This window comes from Tursiops truncatus, chromosome 4, assembly GCF_011762595.2.
Source record: "Tursiops truncatus isolate mTurTru1 chromosome 4, mTurTru1.mat.Y, whole genome shotgun sequence".
NCBI lineage: Eukaryota > Metazoa > Chordata > Mammalia > Artiodactyla > Delphinidae > Tursiops > Tursiops truncatus.
The window spans coordinates 141,097,147-141,111,307 of NC_047037.1; the positions used below are offsets into that span (position 1 = coordinate 141,097,147).

At 53.9% G+C, this 14,161-nt stretch overlaps 1 protein-coding gene across 18 annotated transcripts in view; it reads left to right on the plus strand.

Annotated features, from left to right (window-relative positions):
- The window catches only part of PDE9A (phosphodiesterase 9A), a 97,569-nt gene that overhangs the window by 64,339 nt on the left and 19,069 nt on the right, over positions 1 to 14,161 (plus strand). For 14 of the 18 annotated variants that reach the window (XR_012331638.1, XR_012331632.1, XR_012331631.1 and 11 more), the window contains 3 exons: positions 2,109 to 2,163; positions 3,059 to 3,129; positions 10,487 to 10,571. Coding sequence is in view for 5 of the 18 variants with exons in the window: in XM_073804541.1 (XP_073660642.1) it covers positions 2,109 to 2,163; positions 3,059 to 3,129; positions 10,487 to 10,571 (211 nt within the window). In the remaining 13 variants the exon portion in view is untranslated. Of the gene's footprint in view, positions 1 to 1,421; positions 1,579 to 1,658; positions 1,703 to 1,748; positions 1,995 to 2,108; positions 2,164 to 2,472; positions 2,541 to 3,058; positions 3,130 to 10,486; positions 10,572 to 14,161 lie in introns of those variants that run through there. The other 4 variants (XR_012331641.1, XR_012331642.1, XR_012331640.1 and 1 more) reach the window with 4 other exon arrangements.

The following is a 14,161-nucleotide window of genomic DNA, read 5'->3' on the forward strand; positions in this document are numbered from 1 at the left end:
CCAAGACCTGGCTATTGTAAATAGTGCTGCAGTGAACATTGGGGTGCATGTGTCTTTTTGAATTATGGTTTTCTCAGGGTATATGCCCAGTAGTGGGATTGCTGGTTCGTATGGTAGTTCTATTTTTAGTTTTTTAAGGAATCTCCATACTGTTCTCCATAGTGGCTGTATCAGTTTACATTCCCACCAACAGTGGAAGAGGGTTCCCTTTTCTCCACACCCTCTCCAGCATTGGTTGTTTGTAGATTTTCTGATGATGCCCATTCTAACCGGTGTGAGATGATACCTCATTGTAGTTTTGATTTGCATTTCTCTAATAATTAGTGGTGTTGAGCAACTTTTCCCATGCCTCTTGACCATCTGTATGTCTTCTTTGCTGAAATGTCTTTTAGGTCTTCTGCCCATTTTTTGATTGGGTTGTTTGTTTTTTTGATATTGAGCTGCATGAGCTGTTTGTATATTTTGGAGATTAATCCTTTGTCAGTTGCTTCATTTGCAAATGTTTTCTCCCATTCTGAGGGTTATCTTTTCATCTTATTTATGGTTTGCTTTGCTGTGCAAAAGATTTCAGAAGAAGTGATCTAAGATCCTGCTGAGTTCACCGAGGACGGCTGTGAAACCTTCTCTCTGGTGATTCTTATCAGTGGAGTCACCACCCTTCTTCCCTGATAGGTGTGGGCCTCTGTGAAGGATAGAACTTGGATCAGCTCAACATATGGCTCAATGAAGTTTCCTGGCTGACATTTTTACTCTTATATTTCCAAGAGATACAATGAGACGTCGTTTCCCTTCTTCTCATCAAGTTATAGAATGCTAAAGCCAGAGGAAACCTTGGGTCATCTGGTCCACCCTTTCACTTGGCAAGTGAAGGAATAAGGTCCAAGAGGTTAATTTAGATTAATTTTTTAAATACGTTTATGAAATTAACATATGTTTATTATAGAAATGTATTAGATATAGAGAAACAAAAATAAGGGAAAAAGTGTATATATAATCTTACAACCAAAAATAACTACAATTATTATTTTGGAATGTATCCTCCCAAGTTTTCAGAAGTGCTATCACACTGTACTACAATTTTTTTTTCTTTAACAATAGACATGAACATTTTCCAAGATGTTATTCCTAATAGCAGAATATGTTCCCACAGTACAGATATACCATCATTTATAAGCCATAAGTGATGTGCATTTGATGGGTATATAGGCCGTTACAGTTTTCACTGTGTTAAATAACATTGTGATGAACATCTTTCTCCTAGAAATGAAGACACTGGATCATTTTTAGCTTTTCAGCCCTGTTGCCAGATTGGATTATCAAGGTTTTTTGTTCGTCTGGACAGGCTTGGTTTAGTTTTGACTTGTGTTGGTTTTAGAGTCAATATAGAAGATGACGTGAGCTCAGGAGGAGGCCTTGTTTAGGTCCCCAGCGTTTCAGGGCGTGAACTAAATGACCATCTGGATCCAGGAGGAGAACCCTCCCTTCCTCAGAGGGTGGAGTTGCTGGAACAGTGCCGTGCAGTCTACACCTTCCTATGAGGCATCCCGCCTTGGGCCCGGTCAGGAAACAGGAAGACAGGCAGGTTATATTCAGCCTGGGACCTGAACCTTGTAAAACCAGCCACCCGGCCCGGTTTTATGTGCCCGGCAACAAAGGGACAAACTTGCTCACCCCGGCCTGCTTCCTCTCTCTGGGACCTGCCGTGAGAACACTGTTTTGCACTCAAAATATGCCTTGAAGGCGCTTTGTCATAGTAATTGCCCCCATAAAGTGGACCAGGGCACCACGTGAAAATGGCCCGTATTTAAGGGCCCAGTCCTGCCTGCTTTTTACGGCTGGTGCGGACCGCGGGCGGGCCTCAGCCCCGGTCACTCTGCCCAGGCACCGCTGAGAGTACTGAGAGTCCAGGAGGGAAAGAGCATCTGAAGGTGGACAGGAAATCCCGGGCCCAGGAGAGGCCCTGCTGCTGAGAGGCGGCCAGAGCATCCCTCCAGGTTCCCGGGTGGCTCCCGGGCACGGTGTTGGTGCCACTGCCCACGACGTGCGGGTTCAGCCCGTGGTCCGCACAGCGTGCCCTTTCCCATCAGTCTTTCTTTCTTCGTCTGCAGAGAAAGAAGAGTTGATCCAGAGCGTGCTGACCCAGGTGGCAGAGCAGTTCTCAAGGTACGGAATCTTCTGGATGCGTCATCTCCAGAGCTGGGCGCTTTTTCTCTTCATGGCTGGGGTGGGCCACTTGCTCTGAGGCTGTCTCGGCCGGCAGGGTCTGATACATCACTTGCCCCCAGAAGCTGCCTCCCCAGTGGAATCCTTTGGGGACTTACGTACCTAAGCCAGCTTGGATGGGGTCCAGGAAACAGATGCCAGGTGCCACAGACCGTGTCAAGTGGGTGTTCTCAGAACGAGAGCCCGTGTTGCTGGTAATCTTCCCAGCTGGCTCTTCTGGGGCTAGGACTTCAACCTACAAGAGCTGACAGCGTTCACAGAGATCCTGTGCAGCTGTGCGGCTTCCTCTCCATTCTGAGTCATCCTGCCGGTTCTGGGTCAGTGCTTTCCATTTCTCAGTTACCTCGCTGTGGCATCTCACTGCCCGAGGGTAGTTAAAATGGGGAAAGGCCGTAGGGTATTTTCTTAAAGCCCAGGAGTTGTTGAACTGAATGGGTTGGAGCCTCCCGGAGAAGGGCACCTCAGGTCCCCTGAGACGGTCTGTGCCCAGCAGGGCAGGGTGTGGGGCTGGACCATGCCCTCTGTGAGCAGAGGACACGGTCCTCCCCGGAGAGCATCTGCTCACTGCCCACGTATGGGGAAGTAAGCATACCTGCTCTACGTTCCCATCTGGGAAAATACACCTTTGAGATAATTCAAAGGGGTATCTTTTTCCTCCCTCCCCTCAGCACCCCTCCCCAACTCCCGTGAGTTCCTTAAAAGCAACTCCTCTGTTCGAGCCCCTCGCCAGCCCACCTGTAGGGCTCACCACAGCAGGGAGTCAGCAGATGTTGGCGGAACCCATTTTAACTTGGAGAATTTGATGAGTTGTGTTGTTTTGTTTTTTCCTTCCTAGAGCATTTAAAATCAACGAACTGAAAGCCGAAGTTGCGCATCACTTGGCAGTGCTAGAGAAGCGCGTTGAATGTGAGTGGCACGTTGATTCCCCTTTGCTGATTTGTCTTTTAACCTCTGCTTAAAGTAACCACTTAAAACCCTGGTGCTTGGTGGTGGCAACGGAGCTGAGGCTGACAGCAAATGTCTCTTCTTTGGGAAATGCGCGAAAGTTACCTTTGAAGTTAACAAGGGCTAGAACAGTGATGAATCTTAAGTGTTTGATTTCTATCTTAAAAGTAACTCAGTAACATATGACGTGTTCTAAGTGTGCAGTAACTTGCAACATGGTACTTATCGCAGCACAGCCCCTGGAATAGGGTCTCTTGAGTGCAGGAGAGCACAGAAGGAAACCGTGAGGCCCCCAGACGTAGCCCCCTCCAGGGAAGAACTTCTGCAGAATAACGTGTGTGTGTGTCTTTTTACAAAAAGGAGAACGCACCGACCCACACTCTGTGGTTTCACAATCTGGGGGGAGGATGTCCACAAAATCATTACCAAGTCTTGATTCAGTGACCAAATAGCTGAAACTCTGGGAGGAAAACAGCTTCCAGTCACTCACCCTTTGTGTTCCCATCCATCAAATAAGGAACAAAGCTTGAATTCCACATGACCCGCAATTCCCCATTCAATGCACAACGGGAAGGCTCTTTGTCAGTGCCAAGGCCAAGGTTAATGGCTCATGGGCACCACATTTACTGACTTCCGGAATGAGCAAACACACTCCAAACCTGAGGCCGTCGGGGTCGTGGCATCACAGACTCTACCTGGCTGACTCACTGACTGTCACTTTTCATATCTTGTATGAATGGCTTGGATTTTTTACAAGAAAAAACATTCAGGATCATGTCCAAAACCAATTCACCTAAATAACTTGAATCATGATTTATACAGTTACCCTTTTCAAAGTAGGGCAACATTATAAAAATCCATTTGATCACATCACCCTGGGACCTTTGTTTTTCTCCCCCAAAAATCATGGTACCCAGAAACTGCTGTGAACTTAGTTTTCTGGGAGTGGTTGCCGATACCCTAAAAATAAAGGGGTTGGAATAGAGCACTTGTTTCTGCTGGATGTTTTTTCAAAAGAGAGAGCTTCGTAATAAAGAAACTTTGGTTTGGGTAAAAAAATAAAATCCATTTGGTCATTAGAGCTTCAGAACAGTTTTATTTTCCCCATTGGTGATGAAGGAGCCCCCGAGAGATTAAGTGACCTGCTGAAGTTCATTCAGCAAAGTGGAAAAGTAAATAAAACCGGAACCAGCCCCAGGGTCCTGGTGGGGCTGCTCTCACCATCACCTTTCCCCATGGGGAGCCAGTGCCACAGCAGGGCGGGGAGGGCCTGAGGATGCAGGTTAGAAAGCAGCTGTGACAGCTGGCTGCGCGGCTACGGCCGCAAACACTGGTCATGGCTGCACTGAGCAGAAAAGAGGTTTTGCCCTAAGGGATTGGGGGAGCTCCCCTGGGTGTCAGGAGGGCTCAGGACCAGGGCTCAGTAGCTCTGCAGCAGGAGCGATGCCCCAAACCCCACGTAGAGCTGATGCTGTGAGGATGCCGACCTGGTGGATCTGAGCCCCAGATGTACAGTACCCCCCGGCACCCCTAGATCTGTGCTCGGACCCCCATAGCCCCTGTGGCCACTGCTGCATACATCAGGCTGCTTCTCTGTACACGAGCTACAGATCCAGAGTCTGGACAGAGCTGGATCAGGTGCCCACACCCTCGCTGCAAGGACGGCCAAGGAAAGCAAGTGTTAGTGTCTTGTGGCTCTCGTGACAAAGCACTGCAAACTGGGGGCTTAAAACAACAGAAATGAATTCCCCCACTGTCTCAAGGCCAGAAGTCCGAGATCAAGGTGTCGGCAGGGTCAGCTCCTTCTGGAGGGGAATCTGTCCCAGGCCTGCTCCAGCTTCCAGGACGCCCACGGGCCTTGGCGTGTGGCCTCATCACTCCAGGCTGCCGCCGCCTGCACGTGACCTTCTCCCCTTGCGTCTGCATCCAGGTCGTCCTTCTATCAGGACACACCTGTCTGTGGATTCAGGGCCCACCCTCACCCAGAACGATCTCATCTCGAGATCCTTTTCTAAACAAGGTCACACTCTCATTCTGGGGGTCAGGATGTGAGCCTGTCCTTGACGGGGGCGCAGTTCAACCCACTGCCGTGAGCGTTTGGGGTTTCCGTCTTCTGCCATGGGCGACAAGCTCAGCTTCCCACCAAGCCCCAGAGGGTAGGGAGCTCTCTGGACGTAGCAAACATTCACTGCCGAGTCACCACCTACAGTCACAGAGATGAACAGTCATACAGTCCCCACCTGGAGAACAGATGCCCGGGGGGTGGGGAAGGCTGGGGGGTGACAGGTGCCTCCTGCTTTGTCGTCCTCTCCTCCGGCGCCTCTGACCACTTCCCCCGCCCCACACGGAAGCCAGCTCCAGTGCCGCCGTTCCTTGGAAACAGACAAGTTGAAGAGGCCGTTAATTAATTCTCAGAACTCCTACAGGGAGCTGTGCTGACTTCAACTTGAGAGGCTTCCGGTATCTGGCCGAGGGGACACCAATCAGGCCGAGAAGTGTTTTTATTTTGCCTTCAAGTGGCTTGTGGATTGAGGACCATTAAAGGATGGATCCCCGATGACCTTCTCCCCAGCATGTCCTTGCCCGGAATCCTCCACAACTAGCTCGCATCTCCTCCTGGGGCTCCTGTGTAGATCAGATAATTCATGCACATGGGCATAAATTACCTGGAGGATGGCATCGCCCCTTCGCCCCCAGCTCAGGCTCGCTGCAAAATCACTAGCGTTTTTACTAGTGGTATTAATTTCTAGCACCAGAGACCTGGGCACTGAAGGAGTGGGATGGAGAGAGCTTGCATTTCTCAGGAGGAAGAGGACGTTAGGGTTAGGGTTCCAGGAGCTGCGGTCAGGTGGCCAGGTGTGGGCAGCAGCCTCCCCCCCATGGCCCACTTTGGCACCTCTCCCTGCATCAGCCCCTGGCCTCCCCACCACCTCCCGGCTGCCCGCTGCCCACAGGAACATGGCTATGGGGGCCCACGCACCCCCGGAGGGGGCCCTCATCCTCCCTGAACTCCACCTGGCTTTGGGCGCATCCTTTCCTGGCGCTTGTGGCTGACCGCTCCCCGGGCTCCACCCGCCTCTGCGTTAGCGCCAAGGTGGGCGCGGTCACCTCATCTGTGCTCAGCCCCGGGGGGTGTGAGTTCCTAAGAGCCGCCCAGACACAGCAATCAGGGCCTCCCCCGAAGACATCGCAGGGACCTTGGAAATGGACAGGGGAGGCCTTTTGAGGACAGGGGTTCTGCAGCTGGACCTCTCCCGCAGGTCACTTGGGGAACTGGTCATCCCAGCCACTCAGAAGGTCAGCCCTGACCCTGCAGAGCTGCCAGAAGCAAGCCGGCCTGCGCTGCTGGCCTGGGAAGGCTGCCGGGAATATGACTGCCGGGCTGCTCCGCGGGGCCCGACCAGATATGGACACACACACACACACACACACACACACACACACCGTGCTCACGCACGCACATACTTTGTCTGGTATGTGTGAGCTGTTCGGAGCTGTTCTCTGCCTCTTGAATTCAGAGGCACCAGCGAGAGCTGCCCATCTGTAAACCACATTACATTGATTTGACTTGTTTTAAATGGAATTTCCTGCCTTTTTTTTTTTGACCTTCTCAAGTGTATAATTCTTTGGAATCAAATGTAAATTCTGCCATAGCTCTTAATTCACCTTAAAAGCTTTCCTTCCTTTTCTACGAAATGTTTTCCTTCTTCGGGAGGCTGGGGTCTCGCTTAGGTGAGAAGCCATTTCCTAAACACAGGACATCCAGGGCCTCCCCTCACTTCCCGGTTGGAGATGGGCCATCCAGGGGCGCCCCTCCCTCCCGTCCTTCCTTGTTTGCGGGAAGGGCCCAGGCGCCCTGCGGTGGGCACAGGGCAGTCCTGCCCCTGTTCAGCGTTTGTCCCTGCCGGGGCCTGGCCCAGAACCTACAGACTAGAGAGCTGGCCCCATGGGGCAAAGTTTACAGCCAGGTCATGCAAACAACCCAGAAAACTGAAACCAAAGCTTGCTTTTCTTTTTGTCACCGGGGAAATGTGCTTTATGCAAATTCTTTACCAAAGTCCTTGGAGGAAGTGCTGAAACCCGAGGCTCTATTCCTACGTGGCTATAAACAACTTCCAAAGCTCTGCAGCTTAACTAGGGCCTCGCCTGCCCACAGCCAGCCTCTTAGGAGAGCCCAGCGGGTCAGGGGGAGAAGGGAGTAGGACAGAGCTGCCTTCGTGACCTGACCGTGACCGTGCTGTTACTCCTGCCTGCTGAGGCCCCGTCCCCGAAGCCAGTGTCCCTCTTAGAAAATCATTCTTAAAGGTCCTCTAGGGTGGCCGTGACCCCTTCTAAAGTCCAAGGGGACAGCAGCGTCCAGGTGGTGCTCACGCTGCCACTCAGCCCGGGGCTGTGGAGCCTCTGCCTTAGTTTGGGGTTCTGGTCCGTGCCCGCCTGTGTTTCAGGTTTGAGACTGACAAGTGGGAAACTGACATCCGTCTCAACCCTGAGTCCTCCCTAGTGTCAGTGCCAGGACCTGGGGGAGGCCCAGCTCGGACGGCCTTCTCCCTCCCCCAGGATCTTCCACAAGGCATCCTGGTGTCCAGCAAGGCCTGGGAGCGGCAGCCCTGGGTCTGCTGGCGCCTGAATCCGCCGAGCGCTCTCACTGCCTCCTGGCTTCCGCCCGGCGGTGGGGCTCTTTAATCCCGTGACGCACTGTTTTTCTCTTCCATTGATTAATGCACTTTTGCCATCTCATTACTCACTATCAATTTCCTTGGCAACCAGGCTGTATTTCGTAAACATCATTACAGTAAATTCTATCATTCCGTGTTGCCCAAAAGGCTTAATCTTAACATCACCCCCGATAAATGGCCCAGGAACCTGATCTACATCAATTTCAATACCACACAATCAAACATCAGGCAGCCAGCAGAAACCATGAGCTATGAGGCAGCTGCTAACAGGAGCACCCTTGACTTGTTGACGATGGAGAAAAGCAGATGAGAAAACATGATCCCAATTCTGCCTTTTTTAAATTAAGAAAGATAAATAGATATTTAGATTGCATGGGGGTGGGAGAAAAATGCCTGGAGGGATACACACCAATATATACAATATTAAATGAGTTCTCTGGGCCAATAGGATCATGGATAATTTTTTTTTTTTTTTTTTTTTTTTGGCTGTGTTGGGTCTTTGTTGCTGCACGCAGGCTTTCTCTAGTTGCGGCGAGCGGGGGCTACCGTTGGTTGCGGTGCACGGGCTTCTCACTGCGGTGACTTCTCTTGTTGCAGAGCACGGACTCTAGGCGCACGGGCTTCAGTAGTTGTGGCACGCAGGCTCAGTAGTTGTGGCTCGCGGGCTCTAGAGCACAGGCTCAGTAGTTGTGGCGCACGGGCTTAGTTGCTCCGCGGCAGGTGGGATCTTCCCGGACCAGGGCTCGAACCCGTATCCCCTGCATTGGCAGGCGAATTCTTAACCACTGCGCCACCAGGGAAGCCCCATGAATAAATTTTTAAATACCCTTCTTTGAGATACTCTGTATTTCCTCCATTTTCTACAACGATCATAGGTTATTTTGTATTCAGAGAAGTGATGCTGGAAACGGAATGAATGGTACCCGTGGACCCTGCAGGCAGGGCACCGCTACCCTATTTGGACTCTATACTGCGTGCTCCATCTCTTCCCCAGATGGATCCACTTTTTGGATCCAAGTCTATGCCACATGCCGGGTCTCTTCTCCAGATCTATTCAACTTTCCAAAATTTTCTGCCCTTCACGTGTTAACAACCCCTTCCTGGGCCCCTTCCTGCCACTGATGTTGAATCTACCATCTGTCCCATTCGCAGACCCACAGACACAGCTCCGCGGTGGTCCTCTCCTCCTCGGGGTAAGCGTCCTGCAGTGGGACGGCGGCCGAGAAATGCCTGGGAGGCCGCGCACGCCTGGTCCAAATGCAAACCGTAAAGGGTGTGTGCTAATGTGCTTTTTCTTGGAAGAGGACCCATGGTTTCATCCACCTCCTAACGGGGTCCGCGATGCGAGAAAGTGCTGAGGGCATCGCACCCCAAAGGAGGGTGTGGGCTCTTGGTGGGAGCACAAAGTACCGATGTCCAGTTCCCTGGCTTCCCCACCTCGCTGGTCCCGCGTCCTGGTACAGGAGGGTGGAGATGGTGTTTGAGCCTCTCCCTTGGCATCCCGCACGGCACAGAAGCAGGTCACCGGAACCAGATCCGAGTATCAGATCCTCCAGATTCCTGCCACTGGACGGAAAGAAGCAGTGGTCCCACATAATCTTGGCCCCTGACACTGAAATGTTTAGAAAACCCACCCAGGAAGATCGTGGTTCCTGGAGGGCTGCCCGGGGGCTCGGCGCTGGGAGAGTTCCCCCAGCCGCGAGCCCCAGAGCTGCTGACAGTTCCTCCGGATGGGAGACGGGTGGAAGCCCACGGAAGTCGCTGAGTTGCTTTGTTTTTCTCTTAGAAATCACCTGCATTTTATTTTTAGCCATATTCCGCTTGATAGAAAGGGGAATGAGTGGCATCGTGGGTAGTATCTTTCTGCATAAAAATCGAGGTGTGATTACCAAGTAACAGAGCTCATCTTTTTTATTTCTTATGACCTGACTCTAATCTGAAAGCCCTTCCAGAACTGGCAGCGTTTCTGAACTAAATATGCACCTGCCAGAGTGAACGCCTTGCAGTTGAACGCTCGCTGGCAGGCGTAGCGCCAGTTCATCCTTTGATGAAAAAAAACGTAGTGTTCTGACTTAGGGGACCCGGTGCTGCAGGACCCTGGGAATGTGACCAAGCGCGGGTTCCGCTCGTCCTTCCCCTGGCCTGATCATTTCTCATCCATTTCAAGTCAGCGCTTCTCCCGGTTAACTGCTCTACCCAGGACCTTCAACTGCAAAGCTTTTGCCTTAACGAAATTTTCATCCTTGCTGGGAAGGCTGTGGTTTTGCTCCCCGAGCCCTTCATTGCATTTTACTACCCTGGGAACACGTACCCCCTTTTTCTTTTGGGGATAAAAGATCCTCTGTCCTCAGCTGGCGCTTAGGGGTACGGAGAAAAAGCAAGGAGTACGTGCGGGAACGGTGGCGATTCGGGAAGCGGGGAGGGGGAGGGGCTTCGTGATGAACAGGCTGTGGCTGAGCCGTGTGTGTGTGGGGGGGGAGGCCTGAGAATCAGCGGCGTGGGCGGGACTGGGAACCAGTGTCTGAGCCAGCTTCCGCCCCTCACCCCCGGGGACGTGGGAGCCACGGGCGAGCCCCCAGTTACCAGCCTCCCCAGCCTCCACGTGTATCCATGGTAACCCCCTTGTTTCTCTTGGTCTCCAGTGGAAGGACTGAAAGTGGTGGAGGTTGAGAAATGCAAGAGTGACATTAAAAAGATGAGGGACGAGCTGGCAGCTAGAAGCAACAGGTAAGGTCTGCGCTGGGCAAGCGCGGCGGACGGCCGGGGAGAGCTCTGCGCGGCCACGCGGAGCCGAGAGGGGCCCTGGGGGGTTTTTTCCCTGAAAGCAGAGCTGGAGGATCCCAGCCCTGGCTGGGGTGGGCACCGTCTGGGATTTGCTTTCCGATGACACAGGTTTCTTATCATAAAAGAGAGTTTATGGCAGAGGGAGGCTGGGAGGATGACGTCACAGAAAAGGCCAGTAATCTTCTTGCAGATCAGAGTGTTAGGATTTACGGCCCCAACTTGAACAGAGTTGGCATCGATTTTTTGAAAAGGGGAACGATAAAAGGAGAAAGGCCTTTGGCTTCCAGGGGACGAGTGTCCTGGTGTCCCGGAGGCCCCAATCCCGTGTGGACGTCCCCATAGCACAGAGCGGCCCGTCAGGGGAGCGATGCCGCGTTCTGGACACAGAAGTCACTTGTCCCACGGAATAAGGGTCCCTCCACACATCCCCTGGAGAACCAGGGTGAGGTGGCCCAGGCTGCCGAAATCCAGGAAAAACATGCCCCAGGCATTTCTTGGAAAGTGGGGTTTGGGCTACAGCCAGACCCTTCGCCGAAACGGTGGTCAAAGCAGATGTTCAGGTCAAGGGGAGAGATGCACCACGCCAGCCAAGATGATGCTGGAGGTCGCACACACTGAGCCTGCTGTGTGAGGGGCTGCACCGAGCGCTCTGCTGACGGGCCCAGCTTGCAGCTGTCTGCTGTCCTGCGTTGCTTCACGCCCGTGGTCCAGAGACCGCGTGGTGACGGTGTGGCCCGTCACCCCCGGAACGCCACGCCACTAAGGAGGCTGAGGTTACAGCTGGGGCTCAGCAGGATTTAACGGGACTAATGAACCTGCGAACGGCCCGTGCAAGCGCGCCAAATTGGCTCACGAGGCCACCCAACATCTTGAAGGTCGTTTCCTAAGTTTTCAAAATTGAGGGCAACCTGCTTACTGCAGAGCGTGGCTACATGCAAGGGCCTTCGGTGCAGGAGGGGAGGGGAAGCTGGTGGTCGCAGGGGAGGGGCGGGGCTGGCGGCCTCAGGACGGGCTCGGGGACTAGCCTGACGGGCTCGGTGGTGCATGGCTTCCGGGGACCACGCCCCGTTCGTGGCCCGCTCACTTGTCAAGTGTTTTGGACTTCGGGATGTCTCATCCCATTGGATTTGGGGGAAGTCGGGCAAAGGAGTCCGTGACGACAGAAAATTGTGAGTGAATAATTCGTCCCCACCGTCCCTGAAGCAGAAGGCTCTGTGGGGTCAGGAGGCAGATCCCTCACGTGACCCAGTAAGGGCCCTGGAGTTGCCCGCGCAGCCCCACGGCTGGGCCCGGCTCAGCAGCTGGAAGGAGGCCCCTGGTCACGGTGTCGTCCTCGGGCTCAGGATCTGGACAGCTCAGCCTAGCCCTCTGGCAGCCACGTGCTGGACCTCCGTCCTGTGCCCAGTCCTAACACCCAGGGGAGATAAAGCTAGTCGGCCAGGCCCTGTCCCGGCCGCTCCGCGAGCAGCCTCAGACTGGCGGCCCGTGGCCGAGGGCCGTGTCTGCTGCGGCGAGCGGTGGTGCCCTGGGCCCCGGCCCCCATGTTCCCTCTGTAGGGTCGCCTGCAGCCACACAGCCCACAGAGCACTTGCAGGAGGTGGGGTTCGGGTTTGGGTTTTGATCTGAGGTATAGTTGACTTACAGTGTTAGGTTAGTTTCACGGGCATGATGGAGTGATTCAAAAGCAGAAGGTGTTTTATAATGAGGCCTCTCGTCCCTTCTCAAATGATTCAATCCTACCACCTGCCCAGAGCAACTGGGGTGAGTCAGGAGCCCCGCCCCCCCCGCCCCCGCTGGTCCTGCCCCGCCGGCCGTGTGGCAGGCATCCCCCACCGCCCCTTCTGTAAGAGCCAGGCTGGGGCAGGGGCAACGTGATGCCCCTGCTGTGCTTTCTGGCGTGCACTGCCCTGCGGGTTAGGTTGCAGGAGAAAAAACAGAATTTCGTCCAGGTGGTGTTAGTTTCCTGTAGCTGCTAGAACCAAGCAGCACACGCTGCAGGGCTGAAAACAACAGGAATTTACTTTCCCACAGTTCTGAGGGCCAGAAGTCTGAAGTGAAGGTGTCAGGAAGGCCAGGCTCGCTCTGAAGGCTCTCGGGAGAACCTGTTCCAGGCCTCTCTCCCAGCTTCTAGCAGTTGTCAGCACTTCTTGGGGCCCCTTGGTTTGTAGAGCATCACTCCAGTCTCTGCCTCTGTCTCCACATGGCCTTTTTTTTTCGTATGTGTCTGTCTCTGTGTCCAAATGGCCCTTTTCTAAAAAGACACCAGTCATATTGGATTAGGGGCCACCCTAATCCAATCACACTTGGTGTGACCAGTCTTAACTCATTACATCTGTTACAGCCCTATTTCCAGATGAGGTCACAGTCACAGGTACTGGGGCTTAGAACATCCACATATGATTCTTGGGGGACACGATAGACCATGTGGAGAAGACCTGCCCGATTTCAGAGCACAAGGGAAGCGAGATGTCACCTGCAGGCACCCGTCGGGGGCAAAGTGGGCAGAACCGGGGCTCATCCGAGTAATGAAGCCTCTTCCACGCCCCCCACCCCCCCACCCCGCCCCCGCAAGAGGTATCAATGCGTTTTTGGAACTCACAGTGCTGTGGTCCGAAGAGGAGGCTTCCCTGTGCCCCAACCGCTTCTAGAGGCTTGTCTTCTCAACAGGCAGTTTTCACAGCAGCTCATGTAGGTGAGAGACGGGTAATTGTGCCTCTTCAATCGAAAACAGAATGGGGTAAAGTCTGTAACAGTGCTGACACATTGCGAAAAAAGAAATGCAGCCTCCTGGGCTCAGGGCTGATCCACGCAGCGACACCCACCTGGGACGCTGCCCGGGAGCCCAGCACCCCTTTGTGCCCCATACAAACAGCCCTGCCCTTTTCTTTATGGAGAAATTAACTCAGATGGGGGATAAGCTGCTTGCACTGCCCCTCGTCTCTGCTGACGGCTGGGTTCCATCTTAATCGTGCAAGGGGGCCGTGTAGTCATCCGGCATCCTGGGACCAGGCTCGTTACCTGCGGGGGAGGTCGCACAGCTGAGCAGCTCTTTCTGAGGATGTCCACCCAGCCGGGCGGTGATCCTGCCTCTCGGGGGCGGAGAGGGGAACAAAGGCACCTGCCCGGCTGAGCTCAGGTCTGCACCCGCTCGGGTGGCCAGGGAGCCTGAGGCGATGGCCGCCTTCACCCCCGCACAGGCACACCCCAGCGTGGCCTCGGAGCCAGGGCTCTGCGTGGACCAGAACCGCCTTTCCCCAGGGAATAGGGATGGCCGTTGGGTCGGATGAGGCGCAGACCCACAGACACCCTCGGAACAGGCTGCGCTCCCCTGAGACACAGGCCTTGGGTTTCTCTTGGCTTTTTCCCCCAAGAGGACAGAGGGAGGATCGCCCACCCACATTCAGGGCAGGGCCCGGCCCCGCCGAGCACGTGGGGGCTGCAGGAACACGGGGCGGCATCTGAGGGCTCTGGGATCTGTCATCTCTGCTTTCATCCCAAACAAATGGCCTTGACCACTGGACTGAGCCCCAGGA